General features: G+C 38.7%; 1 protein-coding gene across 3 annotated transcripts in view; it reads left to right on the top strand.

Moving 5' to 3' along the window:
• Positions 1–21240, top strand: part of EFEMP1 (EGF containing fibulin extracellular matrix protein 1) — a 57121-nt gene that overhangs the window by 3148 nt on the left and 32733 nt on the right. For all 3 annotated transcript variants that reach the window (XM_044263995.1, XM_044263994.1, XM_044263996.1), the window contains 2 exons: positions 2496–2544; positions 2709–3122. In XM_044263995.1, the coding sequence (XP_044119930.1) occupies positions 2496–2544; positions 2709–3122 (463 nt within the window). The remainder of the gene's footprint in view (positions 1–2495; positions 2545–2708; positions 3123–21240) is intronic.

Here is a 21240-nt window from a genome sequence, read left to right as displayed (position 1 = left end):
AGCCAGCAAGTGGTCTAGTCAGTCTAGGCTTGTTTAATAGCAGATCCATATTAAATATACTGGAACTAAATACCTGTCACAATCTGCATGCCCTCTCTAGTTAGCAAATAGATTATTCAGTGTACTGTCATTGTGCCTGACTTGAAAGGTACTTTTTGGAAAATTGAGCTCATATTCACAAAACAGCATCATATCCCCCTTCCATTTTAAAGTTAGGGTTCATTCAGCCATTTACTTGCCAAGTAGCTACCATGTGCATAAGCAGTTCTTACACCAGCAAAAGAACTTGTTTACTAAGAAAATCTAGACCTTTACCTCATGGAATTTACGCTGGGAAAATACTGTTGAACTACAAAGTTCCTAAGCAAGTACACGTATTATAATTGTATCAATTATATAAATGCTAAAGAGATAGAAAAAGCAAGGAAGTAATTAGTGTGAGCACTGGCATATTGGAAGAGGTCAAGTTCTGTGCTGAATCTTGAAAGAAGTAATGACGTCAGATTAATCTAGAATGGCTGAAGAGGCATCGGAATCAGAGAAAGTGACATGATCAAAGTCTAGGGGTAAAAACAACCCAAGACAAGTTGAGGAGATGACAAGTTTAGGTGGGCTGGTGCTGGGTGGTGAGGGGAGCCCGGAGATGGCAGAAGTGGGAGGTGAGAGGTCTGCAAGTCAGTATGAGGTCTTAAGTATAGGAGTAATACAATCAAGAGAGCAAGGAAGATGGTTTTGGAGGCTGTGTGCAACACACAGAGATATGGAGGACAGCCAGACAGCCTTGCCTATTCACGAGGCAGGAAGGCTTACACACAACATGGTAGATACAGACATGGACACGAAGTCAGCAGAGTTTAAAGGAAAATAAATGGAAAAGTCAGTGTGCGTGTTACAGTTATAATCCAAGGTCCTAAGAAGGGTGGTGGCGCTCTGGGCAGGTTGGAGAAACTAGAAAGAATTAGCTTCAGAGATAAAGTGAGTATAGTTTTCACCCTGTGAAGTTTCAGATCCCACTAAAATATTTAAACTGAGCTGTCTCCATTCAGCTATTTACTTGCCCAGCATCTGTTGTGTGCATAAGCAACTCTCAGCTCCATTAAAAGAATTCATTGGTTTGTTCACTCTACTTTTGCTCTATCTTTCCTGAAGCATCTTCCTCAAATCTGCATCTGTTTCAATATTTTCCTGAGCTTAAAAATGCTTCAGGGAAAATAAGTAAATAAATAAAATTATTCAGAGACCTCGTATCACTTATAGTAGCGTTTCTCAAGAAGTAGCCTATAGGCAACCTGTGTCAAAATCACCTGGGATGTTTGTTAGGAATTCAAATTCCAAGTATCCTACCCAGACCTGCAGAATCTGATCCTTTGGGTCTGCATTTTAATAAGCCCCCTGGGTGACTTAAGCTTGATCATAAAGCTTGAGATTCACTGACATTCAAGGTAGGAATTGGTTCCTTCTTGTCCCTCTAACTGCATGCCCCCACTCAGACTACTTGCAGCTCTTTCTGTCTTTAACAGTGTTGCATCTTTTTTCTCATGGTCCCTCCTCCTAGAATTCCCACATTTCCCTGGAAAGATCCTGTAAGACCCAATTCACTTGTGACTTCCCCCATAAAGCCTTCTCTTCCACTCTGTCATGCCCACACACAGCCCTGGACAGAGTCCATAACTCTTTCCACATATATGTATGGGTCACAGCATCTGACATCTTGCTCCAACTTGTCTACCTGTCTGTCTGCTCTTCTGTCTGTGAGCCACTTGGGAGCAAGGACAAGGTCTTCATGATCTTTGCATGCCCAGGGACTAGAACGGTGCCCAGTAGGAGAAGGTACTCAGTAGATGGTTTGTTTAGTGAGTGAACTAGAGAGGACTCATAGGAATTGAAGCTAGGAGGTGGGCCAAGGTGTGAGTGGGAGGCTTGAGACTCAGCTGAACAGGTAAGGAATGGCAGGTGCTGGAATGCTCTAAGAGAATTGAGAGAGGAGGGGAAGAGTCGAGGGCTAAATAAAGGAACTTGGTTGATTTTTTTTTTCTTTTTGGTAAAATTTTTAATGTGGAAGAAGGGCAAATAAAGCAAAAAAAAAAAAAAACAGGCATTCAAGGAGATTAGGGAAGATCAGTATTGAAACAGAGAAAAGAATTCTGAGATGGTGATGGGCAACTGTACCAAATACAACACAAGAGTTAAGGCAGCTGGTGATTGAGAAGGGAGCCCGGAAGCGATCCAATGCACAGATTTGTCAAAAGAAAAAGAGAGAGAGAGAGAAGGAAAGAAAGAAGGAAGGAAGATGGGAAGGAAGGAAAGAAGGAGGGAGAGAAGGAAGGGAGGGAGGGAGAAAATCTAGGGAATGTTAAACTATCCACCTCATGATCTATCTGGGACTCTAGAGCAAGGATTGTTGTCATAGGAATGACGCTTTTAGAGTGACTTCTTAGGAAGTGGATACACACATTAACTGTCTCCTGGCCCCATCTTTGATGTTTTCTTCACAGCAATGCACAGATGGATATGAGTGGGATCCTGTAAGACAGCAGTGCAAAGGTGAGCCAACTTCAAAGACTTCCCGTCTGAACATAGCTTTCTGTCTCCATCTCATGTCACTCTTCTTGTCCTCTTCCTACTCTACCAAAAAGGTGTGAGCGTATATTTACATGTTTTGTGTTCCCTCTGAGAAGATTCCTGATTTATTTTATTGCTGACCACAGATATTGATGAATGTGACATTGTCCCAGACGCTTGCAAAGGTGGAATGAAATGTGTCAACCACTACGGAGGATACCTCTGCCTTCCTAAAACAGCCCAGATTATTGTCAATAATGAGCAACCTCAGCAAGAAACACCCGCTGCGGAAGGCGTGGGTGCAGCGGCCAATGCAGCCGCCTCGTCAGGGACGGGCGCTGGGGGCGTGGCAGCCACGGGCATGGCAGCCAGTGGAGTGATGCCCGGGGGCGGCTTCGTGGCCAGCGCTGCTGCAGTTGCAGGCCCCGAAGTGCAGACTGGCCGAAATAACTTTGTCATCCGGCGTAACCCAGCTGACCCTCAGCGCATCCCCTCCAACCCTTCTCACCGGATCCAGTGTGCAACAGGCTACGAGCAGAGTGAGCATAACGTGTGCCAAGGTAAGCATGACTTATTATGCTAATGAGAACGTTCTTGTCCAAGTGCACCTCGTGGTGAGGATTAACAGCGCCAGTTTACTGAGAACTTCCCACACGCCATGGTGCCCAGTGCTTTGCCTGAATTATCATTTAATCATCGCAAAAATCCTAAAAGGTGGTTGCTGCCTGTATCGATCTCATTTTACAAATGAGGAAGCCGAGGCTGGGAGAGAGGGGTCATCAGTGGTTCTCAACCATAGCAACCATCTATAGTCACTTGGGAGCTTTTAAAACCTCCATATCCAAGCCACACCCCAGCCCCATTAAACAACAGTCTCTGGGGATGGGTTCTGGGCCTCCCTATTTTTTAAAGCTACCCACGTGGTTCCAAGCCTGCAGCCAAGTTTGGGAATCAGGGGTCACACAGGTGGTGAGAGTAGAACTAGCCTTCAAACCCAGGCAGGCGGAGCCAGAGTCAACAGCTGTCAGAAGGAACAGTCAGGTTATTCATTTGGACTTTGAAATTGTGCGTCAAGCTACTCCATAAATGTCCTCCTTTGGGTTCTCAAGTTTTCTTTTTATTGAACTTGCCACTAATTTATTTTTCTCACTGAGGAATAAAGAAATGGGACTTCTGTTTCTCGTTACCTTTGAAGAGGCTTCCCCACTCCACATCTCTATCCTTTTCGGTTCTCATCTGAGCACATTTCTCTTATATCACTTGCACCATGGCACCATCTGCTTGGGTTTTTCTGTTTATTTTCACAAAGAGTACACATCACTGTGTATTCTAGAAACAGCTGTAGACTCATGCTAACACAATGATAAGAATCTTGGGCTTTGAAGATGTGTAGGATATTAGTTAACTGGACTGTGCTATGAGATTTTGTTTCCCTTTTCCTACTTAGCCAACCCTTTCAGATCTGCCTGGTGTGGAGCTCGTTACTGACAAGGGCCATAGGAGCCCCAGACTCCTTTGGCACAGCCGTGGGGCTGACAGAGTAGACCCCATTTTATACCACAGGTGCCTGGTACATATTGGCCAACAGAAAGGGTCCAGGAGTTTTAAACCTTCTACCTGTTCTGAGTGAGGAAAAGAAGCATCTTCTGTTTCCCTGAGATGCTGCCCTTTATGCGCTGGTGTGGAGTTTTCTCTACTGCATCAGATAGATTTGAAACGGCTTATAAATGAAGGACCCCTATCATACCCTGCTTTTAATATTTTATATTTTATATTTTGCTTTCAAATTTTTCAGTACCCCACATCAAGAGCTAACCCATGCCGTGATGGTGTCACTTTTCAGAGGGTGCATCATTTTAGCATCTGTTTTGTGTTACTGCCATGAGTCAGAATTCCAATAATGATGATGAATGCTTCAGCATCTGCTTGATATTCCGATATTTAATTTAAGGATTATGTCAAGGAGATAGCCTCATGAGGTTACTTTATGTATATGTGTTTGAGTGAATATTGATAAAAAGTATCTTGAGTTTATTTAAGACAGCAACTTTTAATTGTGTCATTTAAATATCTAGTTGAATTGGAAGGTTCGGTGATGTTTTTCCTGAAACTGGAAAGTGATACTGAAGTTTTTTTTTAAGTATGGGCTTTTCTATACTGAATTATTTTTCATGCTCCAGTTATGTATTTTAATGGTACTTAGGAGAAAAAAATAAACAGAAAAATGAATGGGTCATTTCCCAAAGTGGCTTATACCTATCATTGGCAAATATGGTTGAATTCAAGAACAATGCCTAGAACTGAATGAAGAAGTTCTAGGATAGAGCATATTCAAGACTTATAAGATTCACTTGGTTATAGTAGAAACCGCATGATAAAATGTGAATAATAAAAATGAAATCTATTTAATTTTTTTAAAAAGACTTAGACCTTACAAAATTACTTTTCACAGATTAAAACATTTGTAATTCTTAATTCTGTGAGAATTTTTTTCTTTAGTTATAAGCTAAAACTATTAAATGCCTAGCTTATGATAGATGCTAAAAACATACTTACTGATTGTTTGCACACAGGGTATTTCTAACCCAACTGTTCTATATAATTCAACCAATTTCTTTAAGACTTGGGATTGGGGTCTGTATCATTGAAAGCAGGGTTAAAAGTTTTTTGGATGACTTAAGGCTTAAGTTGGATTTCTTCCCACCTCACAATTTTGCAAAGTGCCCATAAATGTGGATTTACTTAATTGTTGATAAAAGGGGGTTATTTCATATGATAACAACAGGATAATCTGTCTAGGGAATCTGACTAACATAAGTGGAGTCACACTTGTACCCGTTTATTATTGAGCTAATCAAACATGCAGTCCAGCTTCTTCTAATTGCCTACAGATGTATGACATTCTCATTCCAGGCCAGCAGCACAAAATAATGTTTTATAACCAATGTGAAAGTGCGGGGACCTCCGCTTAAAACAATAATGTGCTCCAAGGACCTATATTTCTGACATCATTGTAGAGTTTGAAGAGCCTTCTGTTTTAATAAAGTTCTCCACTCCCTTTTAAATGTTTCATACTATGCCCAGTAATCCAAACGCATTTGCCATGGTTGCTGGATCGGAATAAATGAATGCCTGCAGATGAGTCATATTTGTATTAAAATTATTTCTTTTTTCCACATATATTTTTCAACAGGTACAGTTTATCATTACATAACTTAAAGCTGAGGAGATTTTTTTATGTAATGGCTGAAATCTGTACTGTGCTTTGGTGTTAAAGTCAATTGTACCTTTGAACACACTAGTACCAGTTACAGATGACGCCTAATAATTTAACTACCTGTAGATATTTTAAGTGTATTCTATTTCATAAATATATTGTTAAAAATTTTATTTCTTTATTTTTGGAGAAAGTCATAAAGAAAGTGGGCAGCGGGGAGGGCAGAGAGAGAATCAAGCAGGCTCCCCCTGAGCATGGAGCCCCACTCAGGGCTTGATCTTATAACCCTGAGATCACAACCCGAGCTGAAATCAAGAGTCAGATGCTTAAATGACTGAGCCACCCAGGTGCCCCTATTTTATAAATATGTTTTTAACCAGCCCTCTGTCTTTTAACAATCAGTGAAAACATGATTTTTTTTACTCCTTTTTCATGTATTTGTCCAGAATTTTTCAATGTTGTGCAAAAGCAGGAGGTTTAAAAAGCAATATTACCTCCAAATATCAGTTCACACTGAGGAATTTTTTTCAGACAATTTTTGCCAACTATGGGTGATACTGGGGGAGCAGTTTGCACTGAGAATTTCAAATGACAGGCACCATCCTTGACAGCTATAAAAACTGTCATGGATATCATCACAAACTACATCACAAAAACTACATGAATATCATTGTACTGTCACATACCTGGAGTCATATATAAATAAAGTTTTAGAAACTGTTTCTCCATAAGCTATCATCTACATAAAAGCCAACAGATACTCATCTGCTCCAAAAGGGAGATGAATGAATGGGGAATATATTATAACCTATTGATGGGTCACTTAATCTTTCTACAACTTTATTGTCTACTCTCTGTGTATCTTCCTCAAAGACAATGGATTTCAAAATCACTAGTTCAAGTTAAGAAAGGATTTTTAAAAGCATATATAACTTTCTAAAAGCCTCATTCTCGTAGAAAAATATCATTTGGGAACTGGCAAGTAGGAGAAAGTATTGATTGCTCAGTTTAAAGGAATTTGTTTACTTAATTCAACTTTCAAAAAATTAAACATAAGGTATTTTGTATAGCTGATAGTTAAGCCATTACTAAAATCGGTCAGGATTCACAGGTATTATTACTAACTTGCCAAAGAAACTGCAACATCAAAAAATCAACTTGATATAAATGCCTAATGAAGCTGATTATGTACTCAAGCCAAGTACAGTACCTGGCTTGTATTATATAAAGTATAACTGACAGATGTAAAAACACAACCCAGGGTTTCCAACTCTCTCTGTTTAACCAAGACTCTTCTGGTTCGAAAACTGAAACCCCCGCATTCTGGGAAATGCCTCTCTCCTCAACAAATGGGGAGGTTGATCACCCTAGCGCACCCCAATAACTGAATCTCTTGCACCTCACAACCAAGAGTGAGAACTTCTCAACGTTAAAGCCATTTTTTTTCAGGTTATGGCACTGTTTGTCCAGTGAAATTGTTTTTTTTTTTTTAATTTGTTTTGAATTTTCAAAAACCAAACTTCACTGATTTTTAAGTACCTGGACAGGGACTTCCCTTGCCGTTGTCCAGATCCCACTTGCCGGTTTGTCAATAAGCAGGTTTCCACATTGTTCTAGACTTTGCATGTGCCAAATACCTAGACATTAGCACCTACATACTGAGATACATGTCATACAATAGGTAGCTCATCTTTCCACATTTCTTCTGGGGGAAAAAAATGTACCACACAGCCAAATTAAATATCATGCTTCAACTATAAAATTTTGTTTGTCAAACTGAAAAAAAAATTTAGCTGTATTTTAAATGATTTCATTTTTATCACTGTTGTCTGTGATTCAAGAGCAACTAAAAAGCCAAAGAGAAAAAATTGCCTTTTTGTAAAGCTTAAAGGAACAACAAAAAAAATTATGCTCAGGGTTTAAAAAGCTCTGCATTGTTGGGGATCACCTATTATCTTTTGCACATTTCTTTATAAACATAAGGATAACTAAAATACTATTTTGAAAAGGAAAGAAGTTATTATCTTTACATGTACTTTTAAAAAGAGAAACTTGAACTGACATGTACAGATTCTCAGATGCTAGGGACGTCTTTCTTTGACTTCTTTCATTTGAAACTTATATGATCTCATATACAAAAGAGGACTTATAAATTATAGTGTAATCAAGTGGCTTAACATACCTGGCATTGTCATAACAAAAGAGCTTTCAAACACTATCTTTCTGGGGTTTTTTTCTTTTTTGGATCCTCAACGAATGTCATTAGGGTTTCTCTTTGTTTTGGTTAGTTTTGTGAGGAAATGCCCAATTTTTGTTATGTATAATTATACAACCCAGTGAAGAACTCTGATCTCAGAAAATAGGTATTTTGCAAAAGGAAGACTATGATTGAGTAAATTATGATATTAACAGAAACAAATACTTCAAGCAGAAAGGAAAAAGGGTATTTAGCCTGCTTACTGCTTTTCATTGCTTTTAGTTGTTAATTGCCTATGAGTATCTAAAAATTCTCTAAAGCCATGTAAATAAATGGGGGTCGAGTTTGCAGGGATAACTTAATAACTTTCTAAATAAGCTGATGCAGTGCAATAGAAGTGACTGATTTTCTCCTGAAAAATCTAGCACAGTTTCATAATTTACTTTTCTAAATTACTATAGTCACTGAATGCCTAGTTAATTTAAGACATTTCTAATACAGGCGCCTAGGTGGCTCAGTTGGTTAAGTGCTGGACTCTTGGTTTCAGTTCAGGCATGATGTCAGGGTCATGAGATCAAGCCCCACTACAGGCTCCAAACTCAGTGGGGAATCTGCTTGACATTCTCTTCTCTCCCTCTCCCTCAACTCCTCCCCCTTCCTCATGCACATGTACTGTCTCACTCTCCCTCAAATAAATAGATAAATCTTAAAAAAAGAAAGATTTCTAATATACAATTGTGAACAATGTGTATAGGTCTATGTATAAGGACTCAAGAAGTGTCCTTAAAATTGCTTCATAAAAATTGAATGGCAACTATTTGATGGGAAAGAATGAAAGAGGTCAGTATGATCACACTTCTGCACACAAAAGACTATGCTGTATAACTACCTTCCATAGTGTGTGGTCCCTAGACTGGAAGCATTAGCATCATCCAGTAATTTATTAGAAATGCTAATTCCTGGACCCCATCAGACCTACGAATCAGAGACTCTGGGGAACGATGCTCAACAATCTGTGTTTTAACAATCCTGTGATTTTGATGTGTGTTCAAGTTTGAGAACCAATGCCCCAACTTAATCTTAACTTCAGAAAATTGAATTCAGCTACAAAAATCATAGGTAAAGTCATAATACTTTACATGGGAAAGTGTAGTTTCCATAGTGTAGTGGTTATCACGTTCCCCTCACACATGGGAAAATGTGAAGTAGGAAAAAGAAACCATCAAAAAATATATGTTCTGTTTCTAGGAGAGAATATTTGATTTACTTCTCTCACCTTTCTTATTGTCATCACCAGGACTCTGATTCCTAAACATGAGTGATGATGAGTTCTAGTTAGTAGGGTATGATATGTGTAGTCTAGAGTGAAAAGAAGCATCTAAAGAAGAAAACAAGAGACTGTGCATTTCTCTATAAAACCTGCAAATGTGAAATACCATAACAGTCTTGAACTGTCAGTGAAACTCTAAGTTCTGCTCTGGCTGTGGTAATGGTTGGTGCTAAGAGATACTTACACCTTCTATAGGCATCCCCCTTATGCTCACAGCACAAACTGGCAAGATGAGTTAATGCTGTCTTGAGGTTTAGTAGTTCATGCAGAGTCACAAATGAGGAGGTTGACTCTGAGTTTGGCCTTAAAGCATCTTTCATTTACCAAAGTGATAGGAGATCCTTCCAATACTGGATGCCCAGCTGACATCTCACTCTACTTAAGAGTGTTCCCATGGTGTCTTCTGTTCTATTTAAACTTGATCAAAGATTTACTTATCGTCAAAGATGAGATCTTTGTTAAAATTAGTCAACACTGGGATGCCTAGGTGGCTCAGTGAGTTAAGCCTCTGCCTTCAACTCAAGTCATGATCTCAGCATCCTGGGATAGAGCCCCACATCAGGGAGCCTGCTTCCCCTTCTCTCTCTGCCTACCTCTCTGCCTACTTGTGATCTCTCTTTCTGTCAAATAAATAAATAAAATCTTTAAAAAAGAAAAAAAAAAAACAGAAAACAACTAGTTAACACTTAATCTGTGGAATGAATTTCTCTCTCCCCGTAGCAGCAAAAGGAAGCAGATGAGAGTAGGATTGCAATCCTGGGTAACTTCAGGAATGTGCACTGGTTACTGGCTCATTATTTCTTTCTCCAGCAGAAAGTTTCAAACTGTATTCTTTGAAATCAACAAGTTGCCCCTTTTGTAGGGATTGCCTTTACACTTGCTGAATTACTGGCAAATTCTGTTCTTTGAAACCAAAGAATAAACAAAACTTGTCCCAAATGTGTTTGATTTTGCACGAATGTACAAATAAGTAATTCACACCACATCTGAAATCCATTAGCATGCTTCTTTTTCCAGGAGGTATCTGCAAATTGCACACTCAAAAACAAAGCTGATGAAGAAAACTGCATTCAAATATTGGCAGAAAACTGCAGCTGTCATTGCAAGCATTTAGCCACAATTTCAGGCTTGTAGTTGAACCTAACTGATTTGTAAACATTTAATAAAGATGAAGTGAAGAAATGACATGAAAGGAAGGCTGAGTGGCAAGATATCAGCAGCAGCATGGATAGCTTATTGCTGTCAATTTCATATGCCTACAGATTCAAAGGAGGGAGAGACAGTGAACCAATGTTATGTAAATGTGTATTAAATAGACTGAAAAACTTAAGATTTGAGCAAAATCAATTTTTAAACCTTGAACTACTTTTCAAATAATTGTGCATCTGTCCTAGTGAAGGGTAACCAAGCAATACCATGAGTGAAACTGATCAAATAGAACACAAACCCATTCAGCTAATGCTCAACGAACACAATCCAGTTTGAGAACCACTATCTATTGTGGGCACTTTGATAAAATCAAGATAGAAGGAAGGAGTGCTCATTGTTCTTAGAGAATTTGGCATCATCAACCCTTCAGTGAACAAAAAGCAATAAAAGAAACCAACAATAGTCCAGCAAAGTAACACACGGGACTTCACAAGAAGTACATAGCGAACTGCTAAAAGTGTCACCAGTTTGTAATACAGGTATCCTTCCAATTTTATGAAATCTATATTTTGACAGAAAAAAAGATGTCCCCAGAAATGTGGTCAAGAAAAACAATCTGAGGGGTTGGAAGTGGCGGGGGGGTGGGAGGTTGGTGTACCAGGTGGTGGGTATTATAGAGGGCACGGATTGCATGGAGCACTGGGTGTGGTGAAAAAATAATGAATACTGTTTTTCTGAAAATAAATAAATCCATTTAATTTAAAAAAAAAAAAAAGAATAAAAGTTCGGTTCCTCCCTGGAAAGGTCCATTTTTTTAAAAAGAAATTCTATTCATTTACTTGACAGAGAACACGAGCTCAAGCACTAGCAGGGGGGCGCTGCTGAGCAGAGAGCCTGATGCAGGGCTCAATCCTAGGACCCCAGGATCATGACCTTAGCTGAAGGCAGGCACTTAACCACTGAGCCACCCAGGCACCCCTAGAATGGACTGTTTAAAAGAGAATGATGAGAGGAAGTTGAGAGGCTTCATAAGGAAATTAAAATCCAAACAGTAGAGGAAGTAACAATCAGTATAGCCAAGCAGAATAGGTGAGAATCAGCATTGTGTTCCTTCTACCCTGGAATGGTTTCTCAGGACAGTCCCCAGAGACAGTGAGCTGCTTATAGGAAGGCCAATGAGTAAATGCAAAGCGGTAGGTGGAGGAAAACTTAAACAGAAAGTACACTTGATGTTGATCTGCACAGCAAACATCTATGACCAGTTCCATCTTCAGTAACTCCCTAGCAAAATACTAATATGTTCCTCCAACCCTGTCTAAATATCTTCCTGAACTGTGTCCCGTTTTATTATTGAATAGACACTAAGCAAATGTGGGGGTTTTTTTGTGCACGTGTGTGTGTCTAATTGAATAAATGAATGGTTTTTAAGCATCAGAGAGCTCAAGCTTATAGTTTACACTTAGTTCTAAAACCATCCTTGTAAATGAGCTATTAAGTACCAAATGCATATAAGGTATATTTCCCAACTATGTTATCATATTCTCATTAATTTCTCATTATCAAATGAGAAATTATCAAATTTCTCATTAATAATTGGGGTCTTAGATACCTTGTTCCCATTTTAAGCTTAAGCAGCTTGAAAGGAGTATAAAGTCTATTCTTTATATCCTAGATTGTTTTAATAAACGTTGGTGAATAAACAGGTTTCTATTATCCCTAGAGCAAAACTACTAATTGGAAATACTAGATTCTTTTTTACTTTCTGAAAAGTCATTTAAATTGTGAATGCCTCTTTGTATCAAATATATAATTCCTCAGAAATCTAATGATGAATAATGAAAATATGGTTGTTTGAGGGGAATGTTAGAAAATACATAAATTCTCTGATATTGTGAACAAGCTCAAGGCACTTGCTAAAGCTCTCTAAAATAAAAAAGGTTCAGAGCAATCCATATTGGTCATTTTCCTCAACTACTAGCCAGAAATTATCCTTTTCAAGTCCGCTTTGTTCAAATGCTGAAGGGTAGAGTCTAGGATAATCACTTAGTTGGGTGTAGGTGACTTAAAGAAGTGCATTTCTGTTCCCAAGGTAGGAAGACCTGAATTGCTTGGGAGGTAAGAAGAAACTCCATGGATCCCAGGGGCCCAGGAAGAAAGAACCCAGCTTACTGAGGGCCCCTTGGGAGCTAATAACTAGCTTATACTTGAACTGTAGATGAAGTAAGAGTGTCAAGTAGGAAATGGAATCAGAGACATCTGCAAAAACTGCATGTATAGTTTTTAGATATGTCCAGGTAAAATAAGAATCATCATGGGAATTTGGAACTACCACTGTGCATACTGTTAAATCCCAAAAAGTTCCAGCAAATGTATTGAAATAAATTTTGCTCCCTAAACAGCTATGTGTGTTGTAAGGAATCTACCCTACTCCCTTGAGTAGAGGTGTAGAACATGATCCAAAATGGGAAACAACTCACAGAATTCTATTCAGTGTCCTCCCTGGAAACCAGGTCTATCACAATCTGAATTAAGGAAGATTTTTTTTGTTCTATGGTGATTAGTTAGATTTTACTTGTGAAATATTTTGCAGCAAAGTTCTCCTGTCATACCTATAGTCACAGATGAGCATGCCATTAAATTGTGGTTGACATTTTTACTATTTGGTAAAAAAACAAAACAAAACAAAAAAAAAAACCAAAAAAAAAACCCCTTACATATCTCAGGTTTTTTTTTAACCAAATATTAGTAAAAAATAATTTTTCTACCAAAAATTACCAAATTTTTACTCAGATTTAATTATGAAGAGCAGTATATCTGTATTTCAGAGTTTGCTGTTGAATCCTTCAAACTGTTGTTGAAGAGGCTTCTTAGAGAATTAGTTCAACTCTAATTAGTCTCCCAAAATACAGGAGCAGTTGACATACCTGGCGTTGTTTAACTTTAACTAAACCCACTGATGAATTTTTTCTAATCACCGCATTTCATAATTTGAAGCCTGAAGAGAGAATGTTGTATAAGATGGTTTTCTCTCCTTATCCGTGTTTTTTCCTGAGCAGTTTGTGGTATCAGAAGATATCTCATCTAAAAAAGGAAAGGACATTCTAAAAGAAGTTGTTAAAAGACACCTCAGAAATCTGCCTCTGCAGGCTCAAGGCCCTCGTTCTCAGCTAGCTTGGATTTACTCCCACCCCTACACATGTACTCACACATACACCTACTCAGGTTCATACCCATATACAGGCACGTGCACAGACATGTGTGAGGCAAGTCATTTTTGGTAGGAAGTTAACATGTATCCAAATCAAACCAATCAAAGCTGATAAAGTTTCTAAAATGATTCTCATTATTTCTGTAAAATCGAAATTGGAAACTGCTTTCTAAATTCATGTGTTTACCTACCACAGGGGAACAGGACACCTTGGACAGCTACTGCATTATTTAATCAACAAGTAATTTTGTTAGATGGAGTAGAGACAGGGTCAACAGAATAAAACTAAAAGTATTAGGGGTGACCTCTAAGGCCCTGTTGTCTTACACTTCTACAGTAAGCTGGTCATTTCTTCACTAATCCTTCTTGGAGATTTATCTGGACTCCATCCTGACCTACCTCTGTATTCTACAATGAGCAAGAGAATTTTTAACAAAATAAACTTTTTAGGTAGAACCTCATAGAACAGATTTAAAAATAGCTTATTTGGGTGTGACTTTGAATCCCTATGCTCTTTCATTCTTCAGACTTTCGTAAATTACATAGTCAGAAGCTAGCCCAGAATAAAAGTCCACTCAACAAGCAAGGCAGAAAATTCCAGTCATTCATGATTAATTAAACTTCCCAGTAAAAGCTGTGGGTCTTTTTTGTAAAAATAGTTCATGACCTGGCATATCAGAAGAACCCTAATCCAGGGAAGAAGCCAGAGCGGGGGCGGGGGAGGGGGGTGGCGGAGTCCTCCCACACAAGCTGGTAAAGTTGCAGGGCTTTGTTCTGAACTTCAGTTGCATGACCTTCCTTCTTCAGCGATTGAAAAATAAATAAATAAATAAATAAATAAGCTAATGATTAAAAAAAAGAAGCTAAATGAAAGAAGGAAACTTAATCATGGTGCAATTTAAGCAGCTAATGATAGTTCTGAAATACCAGGAAAGATTATTTGGTGAACAGCTCATTTAAAAAAAAAAAAAATGTTAAATAACAAAACCATTGTAAATTAGAGTTCAACTCCAAGTAAACTAAAAAAAATCTTCTCATTGATTTTTCAATTTAAGCGGAAAAATGGATTGTGTAAGCATACCAGAGCCATAGTTTTCAATAAACCAAGCTGTCACAGATGGTTAAAATCCCAAACAGATCATCAGAATACTGCTCTATTAGAAGATCTTGGGCTATTTGGTTGCCAGTGTAAAAACCCAGTGACAAACAGTATTAGGGTTCTAATAGAAAGTTTTAAAGAATTGTTGGAAATCTGGTTATACTACCCAAGTCAGGAGTAGGCAGAATTACACATTACCTAAAGTGTTACAGAGTCATAACATGGTTTTTCTTGGTAAAATACATGGTTTTTCTTGGTGAAATACAGTTTTTTGTCTCATACTAAGGGAACAGTTTATAGTGACAGGAGAAAATAAGGAAGACCTCAACAAGGAAGATTGCATGAATTATCTGATCAAAATTCAAATAGTGTTTTGAATTTTCTCAAGAGCTTAAACAAATCAAATAAAGGTCCTGAGAAGTGGGTAAAACTACCTGCTAATTACTCACTGTAGTTCTCAAGTTAGGAAAGAAGAATCAGGGCAGATTCAAGTTCAGACCACGTCTTTGTACTTGATTTGGAGAGCTGCATTTACAAATTTTTCTTAAAAATGACACATCATTGGTATGTCAATTCCACTACTCAGCAGAAAGAAAACACCACTTTCCTGTAAAGGAGAAGAAATAATTTCTCTTTGCTGCGACAGTTGAGTGAACCTCTTATCCACAAAGATCACAACTAAGTAACAGCAGTTGCTGAAAATTCATGACTTAAGTGTGGCTTGCTCATTAACTGATTGTAAATATATATACTAAATATTATTAGGGTGAAATGGTGAAGCCTGTTATGGGACCTCCCTAGCTCTTCTGCTGAGAGACTCAAGTAACAGTGACACTCTCCCCTCAGCACTACCTGCAATCACCACATACCACTCAGGATGAAAATCAATCACCTAGGGAAAAAGAAAAAAAAAAAAAATTCAGTGAATACCTGTTAGGGTCGAGGCCAGGACCGTATTCACACATTTGTGGAGAAAAAAAGCAAGAGAAGGCCAACAGCTGAGTCATAACCTTCTCTTCCAGGAATCTCCTCTTACCCTGGGAGTCAGGAGCCACTGTAAGAAGAATGGGGGACAGGAAAAAAGAGATGTAGAATGGAACTGGAAGGGTGAAAAAAGGAGAGCAAGATATGCGCTTTAAGGGCAATGAGCAAGTGTAGACGACACTAATCGAAAATATGTTCTACTGAAGTATCTCATCCAACAGTATTACAATTACCAACTTTCCACTTATGTTCATACATGTAAATGCATATTTTCCTCAAAAAAGAACCTTATGAAGAAGAGAAAAAGGAAGGGTGACTCGAATAAGTCAGTTTAACTGTTTTTACAAAATTGGCTAGTGGAGGCTTTACATTTGCGATTCAATTGTGTAATATGTTTTTGAGAATCTTCTGTATGCTATGTGTGATAGACCAGTGCTTCTCAAACTTCAATGCAACACGAATTACCTGGGGAGCCCATTAAAATGAAGGTTTGGATTCAGTAGGTGTGGGATGAGACCTGAGGTTTCACATTTCTATAAAGCCCCCAGATTTTGTGGATATATATACAGAACCTGTCTTCCAGTAGTTGAAATTTTGTGCTTCCCACTAGGAAGCTGCTATGTCTAGTCATTCTTCATCCTCTATTCTCTGCCTTTAGCAAAATGTGGTATAATTTGAATAATTTGCATGTGGTGAGTTTTGTTTGTTCATTTGTTTTTTCAAAAAGATCTTTTTCTCCTCTGGTCATACTCATTTTCTCCCATGTAAATTCCATTGTTATAGCTACAGCTGTAATACATAGATATTTCCTTTGCTTACTAATGAACAGAATTTTCTCCTGTAGTGGAATGTTTTTATGCTTGAATGCTCAGGAGGATCCCGGAAAGTAATCTTTGGCAGCAAAGTGAGGCAGAAACCCCAGGAAACTCAGCAAGAGACAAAGGTTCCCATCTGGGTCTTCCCCTAAGTGACTCTGACTGTATTAAGCCGGTTAGCCTCTCTGGGCCTCAGTTTTCTCAGCTGTTAAAATTAAGAAGTTGTCCTTCCCAGCTCTTACTCAAAACAATTTTAAAGGAATGAGAGAGAAATTCAGAGAGAGGTAAAGAGAGTGCACTTTGTCTAGGTTATAAGCTTTCGAAGTATGGTAGCTTTGTGACTCTTGATTGATACGTGCCTGGCCTTTAAAACTGCTCGTATGGATAGGAGTCCTTCTTTGCCTTTCAGATGGTATTTTTACCAGGAAAACATACCAGAACAAGTTAAAATCTGCCTTGGGAAGAATGCAGGTGCATTCTGTGATTATGATAGCATTAATTACTCGGAAACAAACAAACAAAAAAAACCAGAGAGTTCTAAAGACGTGAAGCTTTATTGACAAAACAGTTCACACCTAGTACGGGTTGTTTAAGTCTGGACCAAATCACTGAAGCTTTAAAGCTTGATCATGGCAGTCTTTTCCACAGGCACTAACAGGGATAATTATTGTGGTTCATGTCATAGCCCAGGACTCCATTTCAATCCCAGCAGAGAAAGGAGTTATTTTTATTTTGGTGCACAGTAAATATACTTTTTTGCATGTATTAATATAAACTGCTTTAATGTGTAAAGGTGCTAACACTAAACTTTAAAGGCTCTATATTATTTTCTTGATTCTGAATTAAGATTTCCTGCCTTCAGTTAAGGTTTCCTGCCTTCCTAAGTACCTTTCAGCAAAGAGCAATCTGTTTAAGTTCTACAAGTCTGTTCATTTCACATTTGGGGATATTTGCAACTTCAGACTCAAACTAGGTTTACAACCAAAGTAACCAGTCTTTCCTGAGTGTATGCATTATTATCCATCACATAGAAACCATAAGGAAGTCTACACGCTAGTTATTTGTGGCCACAGAACAAATTATCCTAAAACTCAGCGGCTTGAAACAACAAACCCTTATTATCTCAACTTTTTTCTGGGTCAGGAATTGAGATGTGGCTTAGCTGGATCCCCTGGCTTTGGGTCTTTCACAAGGCTGACATCACCTCTAGGCTTCACTGGGAAAGATCCACTTCCTAGCTCCCTCACTAGTGGTTGTTGGCAGGATTTACTTCCTGCCTCTGTTGGTCATGAGTCCTTCCTCCTTCAACTCCTTGCCACATATAACTAACTCTCCATAGGCCATCTTACAACACGGCAGTCTTCTTCATCAGAGTAAGCAATTGAGGGGGCAAGAGAGAGAGAATGCTACTAAGACTGAAGTCACAGTCTTCTGTGACATAATAATGAAAGTGACAACCCAACTCTTTTGCCATATTCCATTCATTAGAAACAAGTCACAAGATCCAGTCCACATTCAACGGTATGAATGCCAGAAGTCTGGCATCCTGGGGAGCCATGTTGGAAGCCGCCTACCACAATCTGTAATGAAAGTTCCCCCTCCATTGATTCCAGCCCAAACATTTAGCGTTAAATCTAGAACTTTGAACAGCTTTGAAAAGCAGAATAGGAGTTAAAAAGCAAAATGCACCCACCTCCCCAGCAGTGCAGGAGACCAGATGACTCATTCAGATACATAGCCTGGTGGGTGTGGTTGAAATAGGCAGAGTAACAACCTCGCTCTTCTGACAGCTCCTTCTGAATGAATGCACCCTTCTCTCCTTCATGGAGTTGGAACTTCTAAAACACTACCAGTCTTCTCCAAAACCACTCCTAACTAATTACGACTATGTCCTTTGATTCTGAAACTCCATAATTAAAAACCCCTTTAATCTACTGTCTAAGTAAACAATATCCATGAAACAAAAACTTTATAAGCAAACAGAACAACTACCTTTATTCTTGCAGATTAGCATACACCTATAGTTCTGTTACATAGAATAAATTTAATAAAAATTCTTCTTGCTTCATGTTAACTTTTGTCCTAGACATCTGTGATATTTGTGTGTTTGTTGGGGAGTCATGGAAAATGTTTTCCATCTCTCCCATAGAAACCTCTATTCTGTTTTGGTCACATTTTTCTTTCTTCAGCCTAGTCAAAAACCCGTGCCTTGAACTGTCATTTTTATGTTTACACTTGTTTACATCTTTTCTTTTGCCTCAAATGTCTACTAGGAGACATGTGCTGAGCATAACTTAAGTTACCATAAATAGGTTACATAAGACTTAGAAATTCAGAAGCCATAAAATCCAACATGGATTTTCGAAGGATTCTAAGGAGTAGGTATCTTGATTAAGAGGCAGGAATAGTGGCTTGTTTTTCAACAAGGAGACAATAATGAGTAGAAGATCCCTCTGAGGGATAGAAGATAAGAGAAAAGATGTATGAGCAAAAACAGAAAAATCAGTGAAGATGGAAACCAAAAAAATTGAACATATAGGAGAACGTGTAAAATCAAATGGCGGCAGGTAGAGAAAGCCACCAGCCACATCCAGTCTCTTCTAAAAGAATATTCTAGTAGCTAAATTGTAAATTAACCAGATGGAAAGAATAGATAAAAGGCTAAGGCAGCTATTAAAAGGAGTAATTAAAATCCAAAGGAAGTTTTTTTTTCTTTTTTTTTTCCAATTTATTTATTTTCAGAAAAACAGTATTCATTATTTTTTCACCACACCCAGTGCTCCATGCAAGCCGCGCCCTCCACAATACCCACCACCTGGTACCCCAACCTCCCACCCCCCCGCCACTTCAAACCCCTCAGATTGTCTTTCAGAGTCCATAGTCTCTCATGGTTCACCACCCCTTCCAATTTACCCAAAAGCACAAAGGAAGTTTTTTTTTTTTTCTTTCCTTAAAATGAAATGTTGTTAAATTGCCTTTTAAAGTGCATGTTACAGCTCTGTGTGGAATGCAGTATGGTATCTCTTTGGTTCACTCTCCCCAGCATTCGTTTCCAGATTTGCCTACGTGTCTCTGATACCAATAATAAAAGCTTCTGTGGGCCTACTGAGTAGGCTAGGATAAATGAATGCCTCAGCTTCCAGGTAGAGGCCAGCATCTGGTCTCAGGCCTGGAGCATCCTGGGGAGCTGGGTCTGGTCCCTGGAGCAGGCAGTAAGAGCTGGGGAAGCCTTCAAGAGGGCTGCCAGTCAGAGCTGGGGAACCAGTTCTCTGACTGGCAGCCCTGGTTCCCCTTACCGTGAAGTCCAGAGAAGAAAAAAAAATAACAAAAAACAGTATTATACTCATAAGATTTCTTCATATCCAACCATCCATTTGCTAATACATTCTCTTGACATAAGTAGCCCCACTAAATTCCTCTTTCCTCATCATTAACTCTAAAATGACAGCTTAAGGATTATCCTTTCTGCCATTTACCATGAAACACAGCTCCAAACCAGTTTGTTGTAGGTTTCTGAGCTTAACCACATAGCTCACACTGAGTGGATAATCAATCATTCTATGACTAAATCCATCTGGAACAAATTTGAAGAAGTGGCCATGTAGGGTTTTTTTCTTTCTTTCTTTTTTTTTTAAATTAAACTGAAACCAGAGTTGATCTCTTTTTTCAAAGATTTTAAAGAAAAAAATTATAAAACTCAGCAATGACTTCCCCCCCAGAACTTATGCATGCTCTCTGAGCAAAACTGGTTCTATCCTGCCCCCATTTTGCATTTCATTTAGTATTTCAGGGAGATAGTTCTTGAATGCTTTGGAGGAAATCCGCTTCTCAGAGAATGAGGTCACAATCCCTCCTTGGGTAGAAGGAAAGGGGGACGTTGTGTGGCCAGTTGTCGCCACAAGTTCATGCTGATCTTAAATCCCCAAACATGCAGGGCTCAACTGAGGGAATATGGAACTAAAAAGAAGCCTATTTCTGGCCATTCTTGCTGGATCCACTACTTTAAAAGATCATTTAAATATCAGGAGCCTTGGCTTTAAAGAACTCCACCTTTCCCTCTCCAGACCCCAAGTTGTTCATGTAAATTTGGGATATATTTTCTCATGTATACTCTGACATCTGCACCATTCATGCATTTGTTTGTTAAATTTTTAGTCATTTATTCATCAACTCATGCATCTGTGTATTCACTTACTATGTATCCAAACTGTACTAGATGCCTAGACATATCCCCTTTCTTGCAAGGACTTTCCAGGCATAAGGTAAGGTTGGATTTTTAAAAAATTAAATGATGCAAATAATCAGCTTAACAATTCAGGTCAACAAAACTTTAGTTGAGGGGCTCCTGGGTGGCTCAGCTGGTTAGGCAGTTACCTTCAGCTCAGGTCGTGATCTCAGGGTCCTGGGATGGAGTCCTACACTGGGTTCCCTGCTCAGTGGAGAGCCTGCTTCTCCCACTCTCTCTGCCTGCCATTCTGCCTACTTGTGCTCTCTATCTGTCTAATAAATAAATAAAATCTTTAAAAAAAACTTTGATTGAGAGCCTCAGTCCCCATGGAGTCAATGGTAAAAGCAGTGGTGGGAGTCCAGAGGAGGGATTGCTTGCTACAATCAAGGGCCATAACGGGTTTTTCAGAGGCAGTGGGTGTAATCTGGATCATGAAGGATGAGCTGTATAT

The sequence above is a fragment of the Neovison vison genome, chromosome 8, assembly GCF_020171115.1.
Source record: "Neovison vison isolate M4711 chromosome 8, ASM_NN_V1, whole genome shotgun sequence".
NCBI classification, from domain to species: domain Eukaryota; kingdom Metazoa; phylum Chordata; class Mammalia; order Carnivora; family Mustelidae; genus Neogale; species Neogale vison.
Note: the sequence above shows the minus strand (reverse complement) of the source record. Positions and strands in the feature narration are given on the sequence as shown.